General features: G+C 38.8%; 1 protein-coding gene across 1 annotated transcript in view; it reads left to right on the top strand.

The window, feature by feature from the left end:
* Positions 1-19,118, top strand: part of CTNND2 (catenin delta 2) — a 581,628-nt gene that overhangs the window by 133,347 nt on the left and 429,163 nt on the right. The window contains exon 2 of the mRNA XM_035892032.1: positions 9,780-9,892. Coding sequence (XP_035747925.1) covers positions 9,780-9,892 — 113 coding nt within the window. The remainder of the gene's footprint in view (positions 1-9,779; positions 9,893-19,118) is intronic.

The raw sequence follows: 19,118 nt of genomic DNA, 5'->3' as shown, positions 1-19,118 counted from the left end.
CCTATCTTTGCCCATACTACAAATGTTAGACTGAACTGCATGTTCCTCACCTATTTGTTTTCAAACAGGTAATTTTAAGACTGTAATTTCATTATGAAAACCTTTTTACTTTGTTCAAAAGATGAGCTATTCATACTAGAAATTAGGAGAATAAGATCATAATGGTACTTCTTAAAACTAACATTTTCATTACTAATTGCTTTTTTCTTTCATAAGAAACAATATGAATCTGTTGGGAATTTCCTGAATCTGTGGTATTTCTGTAGGGTAGCCAGAAAAGGAATGAATTGCCTAATTATTTCACTAGTTCTCTTCTTTGTAATAAAAGATGTAATAAAAGAGGAAAGATTCAGAAGCATAGTTTGGGCTATTAAGGTTAACTGCTACTGCCACAGAATCATCTTGAGAGAGAAAATGTGCAAATCTCGAGGGTTTGCAGTCCTTGAGTTCAAGTTTTTTAGCCCAAGCTGTTTGAAAGCCTGTTTTTTTTCCTTAATAGTAGTTGGAATAAGTGAATTATTTGACTAATCAATGTACTGTCTGCTAGAATACTAGAATTTTTTGTTTATGAACATCCCTGTATTTGTGCTGAATTTCCTTACAATTTCATTGTAATCCTCTATTTATTTGAAAGTCCATCCACATTCAGTTAGTGTAGCAAACTGAGCCTGGCAAGCAAGCAGAAAATCAAGATTCTATGTTCTTAGTTGTAAGACAAGAAAAAACAAAATCTTGTAGGTATTAATTTGCACGCAATAGGTTGCCCGAAAAAGAAATAAGCTCATCTTGCTTTGTTAGATAACTTCTGAATCCTTTGCTAACGTGCTAATGACTAGCTCTTTAATAGCTACTCATGGCAATATTCAGATCTAGTATCCTAATTAATTCAGAGATTCAAGGATAATTGCAAATTATGGAGTCTGTTCTTGGATATGCTGCACTGACAGTCTATGTATGGATTGAGAAATCAGTCTCTCTTACAAGGCAAGGAAAATGAAAAGAGAAAATCATTCAGCAGAATAATTTCTCCAATGGAAGCAGGAGGAGAGGAAGGGACTAGATGTCTCTAATCTCTTAGACCATTCTGGACAAGTGTAAAGCTAATGATTTATAACGCTGGCTCTCTGTCTATACACAGTGCTTAGGATGACGTGTATCTTAAAAACTCTGGAAGGGAGAACTAGTTTAGAGAAGTATAAAGAGGGAATTGGAGAACCCCATGAATAAAATGCTGGAGAAGACTTTAGATCTCTAAACATGTAGATAGACTGCACAAGAAGTGTTGTGTGTTACTGGTATCCACATATGCTGGTGTGTATACTGACACCTCTGTAGCTATTGCTTGCATCTTCATAGAATCATAGAATGTTTTGGGTTGGAAGGGACCACTAGAGGTCATCTAGTCCAACCCCCAATCTTGGCATAATGCCTGTCAGACCACAGATCAGATCAGAGAAGAAAGGGAGACTGGAAGCTGAGTACGTTGTCAGAATGAAGAAAAGTTTTCTTAGTGCTTCAATGTCTTGAATATTTTTAGAAGTTTCACTTTTTTAAACCAGTTGTTTCACTTTCTTAGCTTTTCACATCTTTAAACCACACAAATATTTGTTACATCATCATAAAGCATCTTCCAACTGCAGCAGGACTGTGTTGCTCTGTTCAGAACAAAATTACCCTTACAAATACTGAAAAATCAAGGTAAAAGGCATCAGTCCACAATTCTGCCTGATATATTAGATTTTCTGAACATGCAAAGTCAGGCTCTAAAAACTACTACTGTAAATGCAATTACCCTTTTCTTTTCCACTTAGACATAGTAAATATTTGTGCCTGGACAACTGAGAAGTAAATGAGAATTACAAGCTCGGGCCAGTGTATCAATGAGGAGTCAGGGGTTGGTACTGAACTCCAGCTCTGTTTCTCTCACTCTCTTTGGAGAAGATCCACCATGTCTGAGGTTTTGTTTTGCTCCCCCACTGAGCTTTACAATTAATAACAATAAGCCCTAAAGCAAGTCAAAGCTAGTGAGTTAGAAAGTCAATTTATCTTATATCCTCCTTAAATTGCTGCTGCAGAGGGTGGAGAAGGAAAAGTATGAGATAAGAAAGCTCTTAGTAGTTCTAATCCTGTCCTAACACTATAAGGTTTTTACATTTTATTACTTTGGGGACTGAAGTAGTTTGCATGGGAGGAAGTGGAATAGCACAGCAATCATGGTGGGTGATAAACCGTTGGGAGTGTTGGCAAGGGATGCAAAAACTAGTGAGAAGGAGAAGAAAGGAGTGAGCTGAAAGACTAAAGCTGAACACAAAATGGGAGAAAAAATGGGATAAAAAAAGGACCAGGCAATTTGTAACCAAAAAATGGAGATAATTTGAATAACTTTGGTGATTGTGCTGGAGAAGAAATAATACAATTTCCCTAGGAACAGAAGTCCAGGCAATTGGGCAGTGTGCCTTCAGAGAGCGAGGCTTGCCTGTAACAGAGGAGCAGGGCAGTGTGCCTGGAGAGCCGAAATGTGCAGCTGAATGCAGTTGTGACCTCATTTGTATTGGGGTCCTAAAAATAGAAAATAAAATAGGGTCTGATTTCTATAAAAGTTGTACAAGGCATGAAAGGGACTTCTTTGAAGTAATCTTACATGAAAAAGAAGGAATAGTTTATTTCTAAACACTGTAATCAGCCAAACTAGTTCTTTACCCCATAAATAAGCCATGTGCATAATAGCCCAGATGTCATGCTAATCTCTTTTAAAGAAGCAGATCAGGTGAGGGAATAAACTAGAGAAATACAGGTTCAGGCTGATAAAATACTAGCACTTACATAAAGTCAAATATATCTTTATGTAAGCATGATGATGATCAGAGAGTTTGATAGCCACTGATCTCTAATCCATAATACAGATTGGCATAAAGCCTTGGAAAAATTTCCAGAACTCATCAGTTCTAGGATCATAAACCAACTAAGTTAAAAGAGACCTCTGGAGGTCTATTCCAAGCAGGTCTAGCTTCAATGTTAGATCAGATGAGCAGTTGACTTTCAAAATCTCCCAAGAATGGAGATTCTACAGCCTACCTGGGCAATCTGTTCCTGTGTTTAACCAGCCTTGCTGTGTTGTTTGGTTTTGGGGTTCAATGTTTTTTTTTTTTTCCTTATATCCAGTCAGAATTTACCTCATGGCAACTTGTGACTGCTGCGTTTGTCTATTTGCTGTATACTTCTGACAAGAGTCTGGTGATGTCTTCACTATAATTCCCCATTAAGAAGTAAAGGTCTGCAATTAGGTCTTCCCGAGACCTTCTCTTCTTCATGCTAAACAAACCAAATTCCTTCAGCTTCTTCTTGTATGTGTGCTTCAATCTTTTAACCATCTTTGTGGCCCTCTGATGGTCTTGCTTCAAAATCTTGTCATGTCTCTTGTCCTGGTGGCCCACAACCAGGCACTGTACTCAAGATGCAGCTTCAGGAAAACCAAATAAAAGGGAATAATTTCTTGTTCTGCTGGCGGCTCTCTTGCTGGTGCAGTGAAATAGGGGGTTGGCCATCATCACCACAAGAATGCACTGCTGAGTCGCAACTTGTTGTCCACCAGACCCCCAGGTCCTTTCTGTGGAGATGCTGTACTGTTACATGAGATTCTGTCCTCCGTGCAGGACTTTTCATTTTTGTTTCTTGAGCTTCATGACACTATCTTTCTTCCACCTTGCCAAGGTTCCACTGAATGGTAGTCCTGCCCTCCAGCATATGAATTGCTTCCTTCAGTTTGATGTTACCTGGAAACTTTTAGTTGCATATAGGTGCAGTCATAGCTATCAACAAGCCTTATTCTTTTTCAATCTTAATTCTTTTTTTTAGCCTTCATTAGGATCCTGCAACAACATATCCACCACTGAGTTTCTGAATTTGCCACCTCTCTGCTCATCTGATTATTACACCTTGTTGTGAGCTTTTTCCCTCGCTCTTGTGTTATTCAGTGAAAGGGAAGAACGAAGCAATCCAGTGAAAAAGGATAAGAACAGTACAAGTGAAAACACAGTCCAACAATGGAGAAAGTAGAGGAGCTGGAAGAATTGAACGATACATTCTAGAGCCCAGTTTTGAAGCTTCTGAACAACATTGAGTGTCAGATGGGTACGGGCATTGTTAGTGACGTTTTTATCCAGTTTGAAAGCATCAAGACATTTTGTCTTCCTTCTAGTTACAGGATGGGCTGTCAGGTCAGGTTTGTGTCTGATGCTGTCCCTAGATTTTCACCGAGTTAAACTTCCCTAGGTTTTGCTGTTTTCCTCAGGAAGCATGTGCCCCAGTTTTAGCTGCTCATGTGTGCCCGGTATGATAGGTTGACAACAGTGTGTTGCCAACATCACTCCGAGTAATGGCATTTACTTGGAGTTTATAGACGTGCAGTATATGGAATTATGCATGATGCTGTAGGATGTGCATAGCAATATACACGTACTAGTGATGTTAATTGAGGTACAGTTTTTCTTATTTAATAGGTTACAAGAAGGTAGAGCCAGTGCTGTATGTTTCTACAGCCTATGTACTCTAGGAGGTTCTGTGGTTTCTAAGATGAAAGTCTATGAAAGACTTCAATCCAGGAGATGATTTATTTGTTTGTGTAGCTGTAATCAAGCTTTCTCTATCAATCTCACCAGGGATTCCCAGCCTTACCTCAGTGCTGTTATTTGTCTGTATTTGAAGATTCAAATGATCATCAGTGCACCAATTTGTTTTTATATAGCATATTTACAGTCAAAAGCTAAATGCTTTTCTTCTTTTAATGTTATGACCTTAAGATTCATGGGAATTCAATAAATCCTCAAGGCTGTTCTGCCTAAATTTAGATACATTCTTTTTTTTTGCATCAGCTGCTTTTTACTATCTCTACTGATTTTGCTGTCTTTTGCTCAGCATCAATACACTTCTCTCTGTGAAAGTATTGAATACAAATATCTTAAGGGCAGCTGTGAGGAGGATGGGGCCAGACTCTTCTCAGTGGTGCCCAGTGACAGGATAAGGGGCAATGGGTACAAACTGAAACACAGGAGGTTCCATCCGAGTAAGAGGGAAAACTTCTTTACTCTGAGGGTGACAGAGCCCTGGAACAGGCTGCCCAGGGGGTTGTGGAGTCTCTTTCTCTGGAGAAATTCAAAACCCACCTGGATGGTGTCCTGTGCAACCTGCTCTAGGTGAACCTGCTTTAACAGGGGTGTTGGACCAGATGATCTCCAGAGGTCCCTTCCAACCCCAACCATTCTGTGATTCTTGTGTGAATGAAGGATTACTTTAAGACTGTAAAGGACAGAGTGAAGTGAGATCAGCTGTGAGTATCAGCCAAATTTCTTTGGACCTTTTTTACTCCTCCCAACATTCAAATGGGTCAATACCAACTACCCAGCAGATACAAAGCATAAAAATAGCTGAATACCCTCTTACTTGGTGTGCCCTGAGCTCAGGAGTTCATAACCTGTCCGAAGGCTGTGAAGATTTCCATCAGGTTTACTCAGTTTCTGGACCACTGTGAAACATATGACCTGACTCAAGTGGCTGCAGAGGGTATATGAAACATAAATCTCATACTGAAAAGGCAAATACATCCAATTACTGTCTATGGAATAATTAGTATTTTTTACAAAAATCTCATGGTAGTGGACAAATAGCACTTCTGAACATAAATTGCTTCAGGCCCTAGCAGATACATAACTCCTTTTAACACTTCAAAACAATTGTTAAAGTTATCATGAAGGTCCTCCCTTTCCAAGATGCTCTCTTGAGTGATTTCTCTGGATTACTCTCGCCTTTCTGTCTAATCTCTCTGTTGGCTTCCCACTCCCACACCCTCTGTACTAGGGACTGCCAGACTGGTCATTTCACTTTGCAAGTGCCTTTGCATGTGCACTTGCTTTGGTGTCGTTGCCCTTTGTAGCACGGTCTGTGAACTGCACTTGACGTGATGTTACTTAAATTAATTTTGATGTTGCAGTATAATTTCTGCGGTTCTTCATTCTGCAATGGTCTTGACAACCGATTTGCATAATCAGTGGGTAGGAATTTGTTTTTAATGTTGATGTTCCGATTAGCTCGATTCAGATAAATAATAGAAGGTTGTGAAGATAACACAACATGGCATGAACTGGTGAAAATGATTGTAAACAGAATAAAGAAGACAAATGACAGTCAGGTTCCATGTTTATTTTTATAAAATGTAAGCAAATACTATTTCTAGTTTCTGTCTTCTTGCACTGTGACAGCTGCTTGAAATTTAAACATATGGATTTATTCAAATATTAGTCACTCTCACTGCTTCCCAAACAAAGAGAAAGAAGCTTTTTAAATTTGTTTTCTGCCAAGCATTCTTGATACAGCAGGGTAGCACTTTCCCAACTCTTACTTGAATTCTTCTTTCCTTCTTTCATTCCAAAGGCAACCTTGTGGACCTGCATCTTTGTCATCACATGAGGGAATACCTAACACAGGTTTTCATTAAATTTAATGTAGAGGATAATTCTGACGTTTGGCTCTGCCCCTTCGTGTATCCCACTCCCCTCCCCCTTTCATCTCCTTTCTCCCATCCTTAACTTCTGATGGCAACCGACAGAAGACAATTAAGTGAGAAACAGCAGCAATTAAATTGAGCTAATAATGAAGTTACTGTTTACCTGTTCCATGCATTAGAAACCCAAGATTATTTTACTGTGAAGTGATACAGCACATTTCTGTTTCCTGCTTGAGGAGGAACATACACACAACTGTCCTTTTCCAGTCATCTCTGCAGGGCAGGACTTAAATAATGTGGGCAGTGAAACCAGAAAACATTAATTTCTACATCTTAAGAAGAGCAGACTTTCCTCAATAAGGGACCAATTAGAGAGAGAGGCTGCTTAAACCGATCTTTTTAGGGCATTTGCTAGAGTACCAATTTGTATAGTAGGACTGAAAGAGATTAGCGGAGGATGAGTCATGAAGCATGCTAGGAAATGAAAGAAAGATTGAATGCAGGAGAGGACAGAAAGGAGGAAATAGGAAAGAAAAATAAATGGCACAGTCAAGAGTAGAAAAATACATTTTGGAGACTAGAATCATGAGCAAAAAGTGTTCTATAGGCAAAGTAATCATGACATAAGGGTGTTAGTTGGGAAAATGCAGAAGCGTCAGAAAAACAGTCAACCAGAGTGATTAAGTGAAGGAATACGAAGCATAGAAAATACATGAGAAGATACACAATCCAGACAGCAGAAGAAAAGAAAAAGGCAGAATAATATTTACTTTTAAAGCATTTAAATAAAATAGGTTTGGGGGCATTTCTATATTTAGTTGACTTGGGATAGCATGGACGAAAGGGAGCTGGAAGAGAGGTTGTTTGCATACCTACTAGAGTAAAAGGACACAATGAGCCCTGCTTGTCTGCCTGGGAGAAGGCAAATGGCAGCATGGACAGTTGGGAGCGTGAGCTCCTGAGTCCTTGGTTCTTACGTTCTCGTAGTAGCGGTACGAGGACAGCTGCACCTTCTCACTAGGCAGGTAAAAGAAGTGCCCTCTTCTAGGCCACGGCAAAGAACGTGTCTGACCTGCCTCACCTGGGACGGTGGGAAGTAGAGCTGGCTGGATGAAAACGTAAGCGTCAAAATGCGCATTGACGTCATTGTCATGATAGAATTGAGTAACTTTAAAAATGCAGTGGAAAAGAATAGCTGTTAAAGCTTTTGCTTTTATTTTGAAAGCAAACTTAATTCTCTGTTCGGTTTTGTTTGGCATTTTATACTATTAAAATTTCTCCGTGCTTACATGCTTTGATATAAGCGTGCTAGCATAGCAAATACTGTAGCACTTTGATTTTATGTTCTTCAGAACTTTAGTAATGCTTCTGTTACAATCCTTTCTGCAGTAAGGGTATTATTTTATGCAGACAAGGGTAGGATTTGAATAATAACTTGGAAAGTTGATCAACGGTCTCTTCAGCTTTTCAGACAATTTATTCTACTAGGTGAGAGACAAATGCTGTCTGTGAAGTAGGCATATCTGAAATAGGTGATTATTATTAGGTGATTTTTAATAGTCCTATCTACAAACAACAATGGAAAAGACATTTCCGAGTACTACAAAAACGTGCAGAGAATATTATTAACTATGATTACTAATGCACTATTAACATTCAGTGAGCAGTGATGTTTTGCTCTTTAGATCAGTCAGACTCTTGATGGTATTCTTGTACTCTGGATAGTCTTGCTTGGAATAATGAATACAGAATTAAGTAGGCTTTGTCAAATAGTCAGTGGCCATTTGTACACCAACTATTTCATGCTATACATAACTTGCGTGGACTTCCCCCCTTACTCATAGCACAGAACAGAAGTTGTTCCATGCCAATAACAAGAGAAATGAAGAGGACCGATCCAGCTGAATTGGGTAGAACAACCACCAGCCGTTTATTTCTTCCATTTCAGTTACGGTTTGCCTTGTTTCAGAGATTTGAAAAGTTCAGTGCCTCCGTTTACCCTTGGCTTCTTGGTCAGAGGTGTTAGGTAGCAGATGGGACGCAGACTTTTGAATCCTTCCCTCTACTCCTACTGTTTATTCCTTTCTCTGAAATACTGAGTTTTTCAGTGGCACTTGGTGGACATAAGTCATGACCCAAGTTATTTCCAGTGCTGTTTTTCTGCTAGGTAAGACATCATTGGGGAGTTATTCAAGGGACCCCCTCCCATACCTCTGCATAATGGGGCTGTCTTTTTTGAAAGAAAAGAGGGAGAAGGAGATGATGGGTGCATTTGTGTGGACACAGGACTAATTTAACAAGTGGATTCTCAAAGTATTTCTCCTTCAGCCTTCAACAAACCCAAAGAAAAGGGGCAAGAGAGCCATTTCTGTTTACTTGTGAAAATGACTCAATGTAAATATGACCAAAATGAAAGGGTGGCAACATCTGGCAAATTTACTGCAAACATAATTACCTAAAAGTGTTTCAATTTTGTATTTGATAAAACTACTGCTACCATATGTAGGAAATGTAGCTCTCTAAGGAATAGTGGGGATTTTGCTTGTATTGGTTTTGCTTCTTTCTCTTCCTTTTAATTAAAAAAAATAATCTCTTGTGATAAAAACAGAAACTCTTTAGAACTACATTTATAAGCTCTGTGGATAAATCTTATCTGGCAGGACTGGTTTGGCTTCCTTGACAGAATATAAGGCGATACATTCAATTAGTGGTAGGATTTTTAACATGGCTTTTGTCAAAAATGACTTGAGTTTCCCTTCTGTGCATCATTAAATGCAGGAATTAAACTGTGTTCAGTCCATAACAACACACGTTCAGTTTAGTTTATTTGACTAGTATGGACTGTGACGGTTGTCTTTTTGAGTACAAAAGCTTTTGTCGCCACATGATCATCTGCAGAACTTTGCATCATTTTTTAAGTAACACAAATTGATCTCATTTGTGATCATAGTTACAACAGCTTGTTATGAATACACTTGTATGGTACTAAGAGGTCTGTGTGAACTATGAATGATTTTGACGTAGACCTAAATTGTTTAATGTATTTGGAAATTCCATTCCTGATAAACCGGCTCATTCTATGACATATATCATTACAGTGAATGAAGGAACAAGTAGGTGTTACTACAAAAATGTGAACTGTGAATGTGTTTAAAAAGAAAAGAAAGCAAGCTTTCCTGTAAGATATTATACTAACAGTTCTTGCACAATTTATAATTTTGTGTACTTAAATTCCTTCTTAATCTCAAGAGAAGTCAAAACATATGGTTTATTTTTTCAGGAACTGCAGTTTGAAAGACTGACTCGAGAACTTGAGGCTGAACGTCAGATTGTAGCTAGCCAGCTGGAGAGATGTAAGCTTGGATCAGAAACTGGAAGCATGAGCAGCATTAGGTAATGTACAAATTGTTAATTTCCTTGTAATGTAATGAATTTCATCGCTGTTATGAATTACTGCTGAGAACAAGATTGATCATCTTGTAAAAAAAATGTACATCAGGGAGCATGAGGTTTTAGTAGAGTTTGACAATTCGCATTTTGATCTGCTTTTTAAAAAAAAAAATTCAAGAAGAGACTAAATTTCATGCAATCTGGTATCTGGTTTGTCCAGTAACAAAATAGTTGTCACATTCGGAATTAGTTGATTTGCAGTAGTCTGAATGGATTAACAGCAAAACTCCTGTTTCCACTACCAGTACAGCTGCAATTTTCAGCCAGAGCTATTTAGCTATGTATTTGCAGAGATGTATTGATAAGTTTTGTGAACCTGTTTTACTATAATTTCATCATTCAAGGTATTAGAGATGCTGACTGACCTGACATCAAAATGTAATGATAACATATGAATCGCTCTCTTTTCTTAAACATTGGCTTTCTTCAATTTAAGAAATTGTTCTGGTATGTTGTTCGGATGGTGACGAGATTATTTAAGAAATGGTTACAGAAGGAACCTGATCTCTTGGTCAGTTTGGTGCGAGTAAAGATTTTGTAGTTTTGAGCTTCTTGATACTAGTTTCTTTGTTTTCTCAGTTGAACCTAAAAAATGAAAGATGATAGTACTTGAGTTTCAAGGATCAAGGAAAAACTGTGTTGTGTAGACATATCTTCTGGTTTTATCAGTGGAAATATTAAGTGTGATATCTTTTGAATACATAAGATTAAGTATGATATGCCAAGCTTAGTGCCAAGTTTTGTGTGGTACTAGTAGAAAAAATACAAAAATACCTGTCACTACTGGAAAAAACTCTTCCTCGGTTTAAGCAATTCAGAGTACACTTCAATCAAATAAATTATTGTTTTCCTTGATAAGTAGGAAATAATTATTCAGTAGAATGGCAAAGATGCAACAAAAATACTGATGTAACAGTTAAATTAAAAATGGCAGAAGTCAGAAGAATCTTTCACTAATTCAGCAGATGCTATATATGAAATTGACTTATATATAAATGTTCTTAATAAATCAAGTGATAATTAACTCCCTAAGATAAAATCTTACTTCATTTTATATAATCTTCCCCACCAACTAAACTTATATCAACATTAGAGAAACTATATTACTTAGAATTACTTAAGCACAGGGTAGATAATGTTTGGCAATGCAGTACAGTATTATATTTACACCTTAAGTGCACTCCCCCAGCACTTTAAATTTTAAGTATGGTATGACTGCATTTCAAAAAAGCTGCCTGAACTATGTCTGAATAATGCTGAGCTATGTTTGAGTAGTATTATTATTTTAGGATTATTCCAGCCAGTGATACGGAGGCTGGGATATTTCTTGTTTGGAAGGAAATGTTTCCTTGGTGAGCTTCTTCCCTATTGGTAAAGTTATACTTTTGAGTCATCAGCAGTATCAAGGTCACTCAGCTGTTTTTTAAGAGACTCCAGTTATTTGAGCAGTTTAATATTTTGACTACTAATCTCTCTGTGGAATAAATTAGTACCTAGAATAACTGAGATGACTTTATGCAAATTTTTGACATCTGTAACTTGCCCCAGGAAAGTTTTACATATAAGAGTTTAAAATTTCTAACGTTTCAACTAAAAACATTTTAAGTAATACTTGAAACACTGTTGTCCAGGAGAGAACATCGAAAGCTTACGGTTAGATAGCTGTTCTTAGACTTGGCAAGTGATTTAAAAAGGAAATCAATAATAATCTAATGTTGTTTGTGTTGGGTTGTTGTTTCTCCCATACATATTAAATGATCTTTAATTTTCTGTTAGTTTTCAAAATACTAAATCATTATGGGAGGGGGTAGAACTAACACAAGTATTAAGTGAAGTCAAGTATCAGTCTGACTGCTGTGCTGACTTTCCAGTGCTCATCCAGATGTGGGAATATTCCTTTGACATAGTATAGCAAGAGAAAAGGTTGGAAGATAAAGAATTATGTAGTGGAATAATATGTGTTAAGAAAAAAAGTATCTGACTTCGTAAAGTCTTTTGGAGTCTGTGGGAGCAGAAGAGGCTTGCTTAAAAATACTTCTTTTTCATAGATTTGACCTCCTGTGACACTAAGCTTTTTAGACAGACCTGCTTTAAAACAAGGCAATTAATTTTGTGGGGAATAGTAAATGCTTTAAAAATAAGTTTCTTCCTGATACAGAGTAATTTGAGGATTTTTCCATCTCTTATTTTATTCAGCTACTGAACAATTAATTAATTGGTTTAAGCATACTTTTCTGGTGGAACATAAACTAAAATCAGAACTTATAGCTGTTATTACTAAGCTTTTATTGGTAAAGAGCTTTTAAAAACAATCTCTAAAACAATTTATTTTAAATACTGTCATTACTCAAAGTGAATTCCTACCTGTAAGTCTCCAGCAGAAGTGAATATACATTCTTCAGTGATGTCACTGTTGTCTGATGACATGTAGGTTTATTATTCAGATGCTTTTCCTTATCAAGGAATAATCAAACTGGACTGATTGTAATCAGCATATTTTAATATTGGGAAGTTAGGTTTTTTTTTTTTTTGCTGCTTTTAAGTAATTCATTCAAAATATCTAAAAGGAATTTCTCTTGTTAATATTTGTTACTTATTCTGTTAGTACCCAAGTATCTAAAACCAGTATGTGGAGCAGCTATCCATACTTGCAATTTTATTCCAGCTAAAACAGCTTATAGGGGTGTTTTCTGCTATATCTTGTTCTAACATCTTAAAACAACTGCAGATATACACAACAAGTACTTACAGTGCCCTGCATTGTGGAGATACCACGAAAACTGATCTCAGCTTTACCTCCTTGGCATAGTAGTTTCATGGAGTCTTTCTGTATGTTGTAAGCTTGTGCCCTTGAAACCAGGTTTTTAAGAACACGCTAAAAGGCTGCTATTTCTGGCTTCAATTTTGCTTTCTGTACTCTTCTTGCATATTTAACGCTTGGCCCATAAGCAGTTGTGTATCCAGCTGTACCCTGAAGCTCCATGTGGCTCAATTTTCAGTCCTTAAGGCCTTCCTGTATAACCTTTTCTTGTCCTAGAAATCAGGATTCAGAAAGTAATGTGAGGTGAACTTGCACAGTACAACGCAACTCTGCACAGAATTATTCAGCCTAGATCCGTAACAGGAATCACTGTGTCTTACACTGGTATAGCTCCACAGCCCAGATTGATCAAGCCTGGTGAGAGGCAGGTCTAAGTAGCCAGGAAGCAATCTGGCATTCCTAATTTCTGTTATACAAAGCGGTATCTCGGTAGTGTACTTTGCCTGTAGATGTGCCAGTTTGTTCAAAAGAGATTGGATTAGCCAGAACTGACGGCTCTATCCAAAGCTCTGATTGCGACAAGTCTTGCTCAACTGAAGGGACGCAAACACTGTTCTTCCACAGGACCATTCACTAACCTTGAAGAATTGATTTTGAACATGCAAGGAAAACACCGCAGCTTTAATAATGTTCATCATTTCTGTGCCTGCCTATCTCTCAGCCAGGCCCCATCAAAATAGCCAAAGTAAATTTTCTTTGTCATATCCTTGATCAGTAGTCATTTTTTAGAGGGTTAGGGCGCTATATTCACTAGGAATTGTACCAAAAGGACTTGAGTGCCATCTCTTCAGGAGCAGGTTCTTGGCCGTGAATCAAAGAAGGAATCAATGGCTTCTGATAAAGCTGAATAAAATGCTTAGACCATTAAGTAGGACAAAACTTAGGGAACTCTTCTATGCCACAGTGTTTCCTGCTGGCAAATTCTGACCATTTCCTTACTCAGCCTGAGGAGTATTAAAATTTCAACATGCATTGCCTAAGGAGCCAAGTCATATTCTATACTGCTCCATCCCTCTGGCTGAGGTGCTTATTCCTTCTGAGTCAGATCCATCAATCTGCCACTCCCTTTTGTACAGAGGGCAGTTAGATGCCTGCATATCTTAAATCTCTAATAATTTTAAGCCCATATTAATGTGTTTCCAATTTCTGAATTTCCCATGACTACATCGTGGAGTTCCTCAAAACAAAAGCTGATGAAAGTGAGAGTGTTTTTTCCTTTCCTTCCAGAGATGAAAACAAAATCTCTGAGGCACTTTGAAAATTCAGCTACGTTTTCATTTTTCTTTTGAAAGAATTCTGACAAAATAGTGCCACAGAATGGAAAGACTCAACAAACAAGAAAATAGATTGCATGCATATACATCTAACATATATGAAAGCTGTGCCTTTACACAAACAAATATCCTTTGGACTTTGTTGAAGAACTGTACTTACTTGTTAGTAAATCCTTAAAACTTTAAAATAAGTTTCTGTTTCACATTCTTTATCACTGTTTTATGTGAGCAACTTATGTTTGTTTACTTATTTTTTGATGGAGCCTTACTGTTTGAACTCAGGAATGTAGCTCAAGCATAGCCTACTCTTTTCTTTGAATATACAGTTTGCAGATTGGTCAGGCAAGAGAATTTTTCTCAACTGAATTTCAACCCCCCGTTGAAATTAGTGGAAGTGTTTTGCCATTTGCTATTGAAAGTCTCCTGAAAAGACTGGTATTTGTGTATGAGTGACTCAAGCAACACACTAAAGTTTCTGTATTTTACAGGTAGCAAAAATATAATCTAATTTACTAAATTGCATGGAAAGCTTACCTGCTTTGTATATGTTTTCTTCAGTGTAGTTCTCTCTCCTGGAGATGCGTATGTTACTCACACTTTATTACTGTGAAAGTGATGTTTTACATAGGTGGATACAATTTTTTGCAAATTATCTGAAAAACCATCCAGCAAGTCTAACTGATAACCCGTAAGTTCTTTCATGTCAAAGAATTTGAAGAGAGAGAGATTAAATGCATGGTGACATAGGTAGACAATTTATATTGTGTTGGTCAAGTAAATAAAATCACAGTTATAGTTTTCCTTTACAGCCGTGGGCATTAGGTCTAATTTAGGCTACTTATTGTAGAAGTATATATAATAGTCTTTGTAGATATTTAATATTGGGTGTTGACAAATCCAGTAGCCCAATAGAGGTGATGCTGCCACAGGCTAGAGCAATGGGCTTAGTGGAACCTCATGAAGCTGAAATTTACTCACAAAAGCAAATGCAAATTCCTGCATCTAGGATGGAATATCCCCATGTCACAACCCAGCCAGGGGCTGTCTAGATAAAAAAACAGCTTTACAGAAAAAGACCTGCAGACCTCTTCAACAACAAACTGAACATGAGTCAGCAGCGTGTCCTTGCAGCCAGGGTGGCCAGCTGCATCCTGGGCTTGCAGTAGCAAAAGTGTAGCCAGCAGATCAAGATCAAGTGATTGATATGTGAGGCTACATCTTGAGTACGTATCCAGTTTTGGGCTCCCTGGTATGAGAAAGACATTCGCATGCTGGAGAAAGTTCAGTGCAGGGCTGCCAGGAAGGTTGGAAGCTAGAGAGCACATGGTGTATGAGAAGAGGCTGAGGGAACAAGGGGGTTTAGCCATAAGAAGAGAAGGGTCAGGAGGGGTCTGTCTTCTGTCTACAGAGGTTTTAAGTCACTTAAGCAGAATGCTTTGGGAAACGGTGTCAAAGGTTTTACTAATTTCCAGATACATTACCTCTACAGCCTTTCCCTCATCCACTAAGTGGGTTACCTTGTTATAGAAAGAGATCGGGTTAGTCAAGCAGGATCTGCCTTTCATAAACCCATGTTGATTGCTCCTGATCACCTGGTTGTCCTGTACGTGCTGCGTGATGGCACTCAGGATGATCTGCTCCATGACCTTCCCTGGCACCAAGGTCAGACTGACAGGCCTGTAGTTCCCCAGATCCTCCTTCCAGCCCTTCTTGTGATGGGTGTCACATTTGCCAACCTCCAGTCAAGTGGAACTTCCCCAGTCATCCAGGACCGCTGATAGACGATGAAAAGGCACTGTCGTGGTTTAACCTGGCTGGCAACTCAGCACCATGCAGCTGCTCGCTCACTCCCCGCCCCCCCTCAGTGGGATGGGGGAGAGAATCGTAGAAAAGAAAAAAAAGTAAGACCTGTGGTTTGAGATAGAGACAGTTTAATAAGAGAGAAGAATAACAATAGTAATAATAATAATAATAATAATGGTAAGAGAATATACAGAATATGTATAAAACAAGTGATGCACAATGCAATTGCTCACCACCTGCTGACCGATGCCCAGCCCATCCCGAGCAGCGACCACTCTCCCCGCGACCGACCGACCGACTAACCCCCTCCGAGCATGACGTTATATGGTATCTGAAAACATCAGTGTGTTATCAACATTCTTCTGGTACTAAATCCAAAACACAGCACTATGCTAGCTACTATGAAGAAAATTAACTCTATCCCAGCCGAAACCAGGACAGTATGCACTTCTGGCAGCTCCCTCAGTACCCTTGGGTGGACCCTGTCTGCCCCTATGGACTTGTCTATGTCTTATCTGCCGAGTAGGTAACTAACCATTTCCTCTTGGATCATGAGAGCTTTGTCCCTGCCTTCTGGCTCAGGGGGCTGCATATCCAAAGAACAGCTGACCTTGCTATTAAAGACTGAGGCAAAGAAGGCATTAAGTACCTCAGCCTTTTCCTCATCCTTTGTCACTATGGTTCCCCCTGCACCCAGCAAAGGATGGAGATTCTCTTTGGCTCTCCTTTTGTTGTTAATACATTTATAGAAACATTTTTTATTATCTTTCATAGAATTGGCCAATTGAAGTTCTAGTTGGGCTGTAGCCCTTCTGATTTTCTCTCTGCATGACCTTGCAACATCCTTGTAGGCCTCCCGAGACGCTTGCCCCTTCTTCCAAAGCTCCTAGACTTTCTTCTTTTTTTTCTGAGATCCAGCCAAAGTTCTCTTTTCAGCCAGGCTGGTTTTCTTGCCCTCTGGTTCATTTTTTGGCACATGGGGATGGCCTGCTCTTGCGCCTCCAGGATTTCCTTCTTGAAGAGAGTCTTCTTGGGCTCCTTTGCCTTTCAGGACTGCCTCCCCAGGGACTCTGTCAACCAGCCTTCTGAACAGTCCAATGTCAGCCTCTGGAAGTCCAAGGTGGCAGTTCTGCTGACCCCCCTCCTTACTTCTCCAAGTGTCCCAGGTGTCCTCCAACTATTATATCACCCACAAGGCCTCCTCTGTTCGCAAACAACAGGTCCAGCAGGGCACCTTCCCAAGTTGGTTCATTCACCAGTCATGTCAGGAAGTTGTCTTCCACACACTCCAGGAACCTCCTAAACTGATTCATTTCTGCTGTATTGTACTTGTAGCAGACATCTGGTAAGCTGAAGTCCCCCACAAGAACAAGGGCTAGCGGTCGTGAGACTACTCCCAGTTGATTGTAGGATATTTCATCTGTCTCTTCTTCCTGGTTGGTATCTGCCTCGCTGGCCTTTCCCCTGGTTTTTACCCAAAACCACTCAGCCCTATCATCACCATCATTGAGCTCAAGGCAATCAAAACATTCTCTAACAGACAGGGCTACCCTACCGCCTCTCCTTCCTTGCCTATCTGGTAGCCATCCATTGCAGCACTCCAGTTGTGCGAGTCATCCCACCAAGTTTCTGTGATGGTAATTATATCATAGTTTTCCTGCTGCATGATGGCTTCTAATTCCTCCTGTTTGCTGCCCATAGTGTGAGCACTGATATAGATGCACTTCAGTTGGGCTAATGATGCCACCACTGTTCTGGGGGGAGAAGTCTTAATTCCTCAGTGACTAAGCACCACTCTTCTGAGGGGAGAAGTCTTAATTCCTCAGTGACTAAATGAGAATGATAGGTGATAAACACCAGTTGGAACATGGAAAATTCTGACCAGATGTAAGGAAAACATTTTTCACCATGAGTTTGGTTGAACACTGGAACAGGCTGCGCTGAGAGGTTGTAGGGTTTCCATTGTTGGTGATACTAAAAGCATGACTTCCCCTTCCCACCTAAGTTTTTCTGTGCTTTTTATTTTTAATCCCACATAAATACTAGGAAAATAGTTATGTCAGAATTCTATATTTTTTTTACATCAAATTCTGTAAGTATTTCAGAAAAATCTCTCTATACACTGATGAACCTATGGTTTGCTTTTGCCTGTGAATGTAGGTATTAAAAAAACTAAGGGTGAACAATGTGTGGTTAGTGTGGACTCTAGAACAAAATATGGGCCAAAAGATATTTTTCTATTATATTATGAGAGCCAAACAGTTGTTTGTAGGCAAAGAGTTTATCAACAGTCACATTTAGAAAATTATGCAACTTTCAAGTAAAATTTATACACCATCATTACTGGAAAACTGTTTGGCCTGCCTTGCTGTTCTTCATCAACTTCATCAGTTAAATGTGTTAAACTTTTTCACATTGCTTTGGTTACAGTAATGTCTCTAAGGACTACTGGGAAGCTTATAAATTGAAAACAAAAATAAAGAAACCCTTGTAATTAAATATAAATTAGAAAGTTAACTTTAAAAAATGCACAACAATTATTTCAGAGTAGAAATAAAAAGGACCAATATTTTATCATTGTTTATGAAAATGCCAAGTGTAATTTCTGTACTTGCTTGCTTACACATAAGCCGGCAGCATGATATTAATAGTCACTACATTCAAGAAATGAAGTCAGATTTTTAAAAGTTACATTCTTTAGGAAGATTGGCATTTTACCAGTGGACAGAGGAGATTTAGACTAAACTTCTGAGAGCAAATGCTGTAGGTCAGAAATTCATCTCATTCTGGAATTTGTGTTTGCTCACTAGTTCAGAAACTGAATGAGCTTAAAGTTTTGTCACACGCTGTTGCTCATCTTCATTGTGGATTGTGTAAAGCCTAACAAGTCATGCTTGGATGAATTTCTGTCAACTGAATTAATAAAAAGGTTTATCTGAAATAAAATAAAAAATGGCAATAAAGCAGGTAGGTTTTTGAAAATGTGAATTACTGCAAATGTTCCTCACAAGAAGGACATGGAAGTGTTGGAGCGGTTCCAGAGGGGGGCCACAAAAATGATCCGGGGGCTGGAGCACCTCTCCTATGAGGACAGGCTGAGGGAGTTGGGCTTGTTCAGCCTGGAGAAGAGAAGGCTGCAGGGAGACCTGATTGCGGCCTTTCAGTACCTAAAGGGGGCCTATAGGAAAGATGGGGACAATCTTTTTAGTAGGGCCAGCTGTGACAGGACAAGGGGTAATGGTTTTAAACTAAACCAGGGTAGGTTTAGACT

Source organism: Egretta garzetta, unplaced genomic scaffold, assembly GCF_000687185.1.
Source record: "Egretta garzetta isolate BGI_Z169 unplaced genomic scaffold, ASM68718v1 scaffold144, whole genome shotgun sequence".
Lineage (NCBI taxonomy): Eukaryota > Metazoa > Chordata > Aves > Pelecaniformes > Ardeidae > Egretta > Egretta garzetta.
Note: the sequence above shows the minus strand (reverse complement) of the source record. Positions and strands in the feature narration are given on the sequence as shown.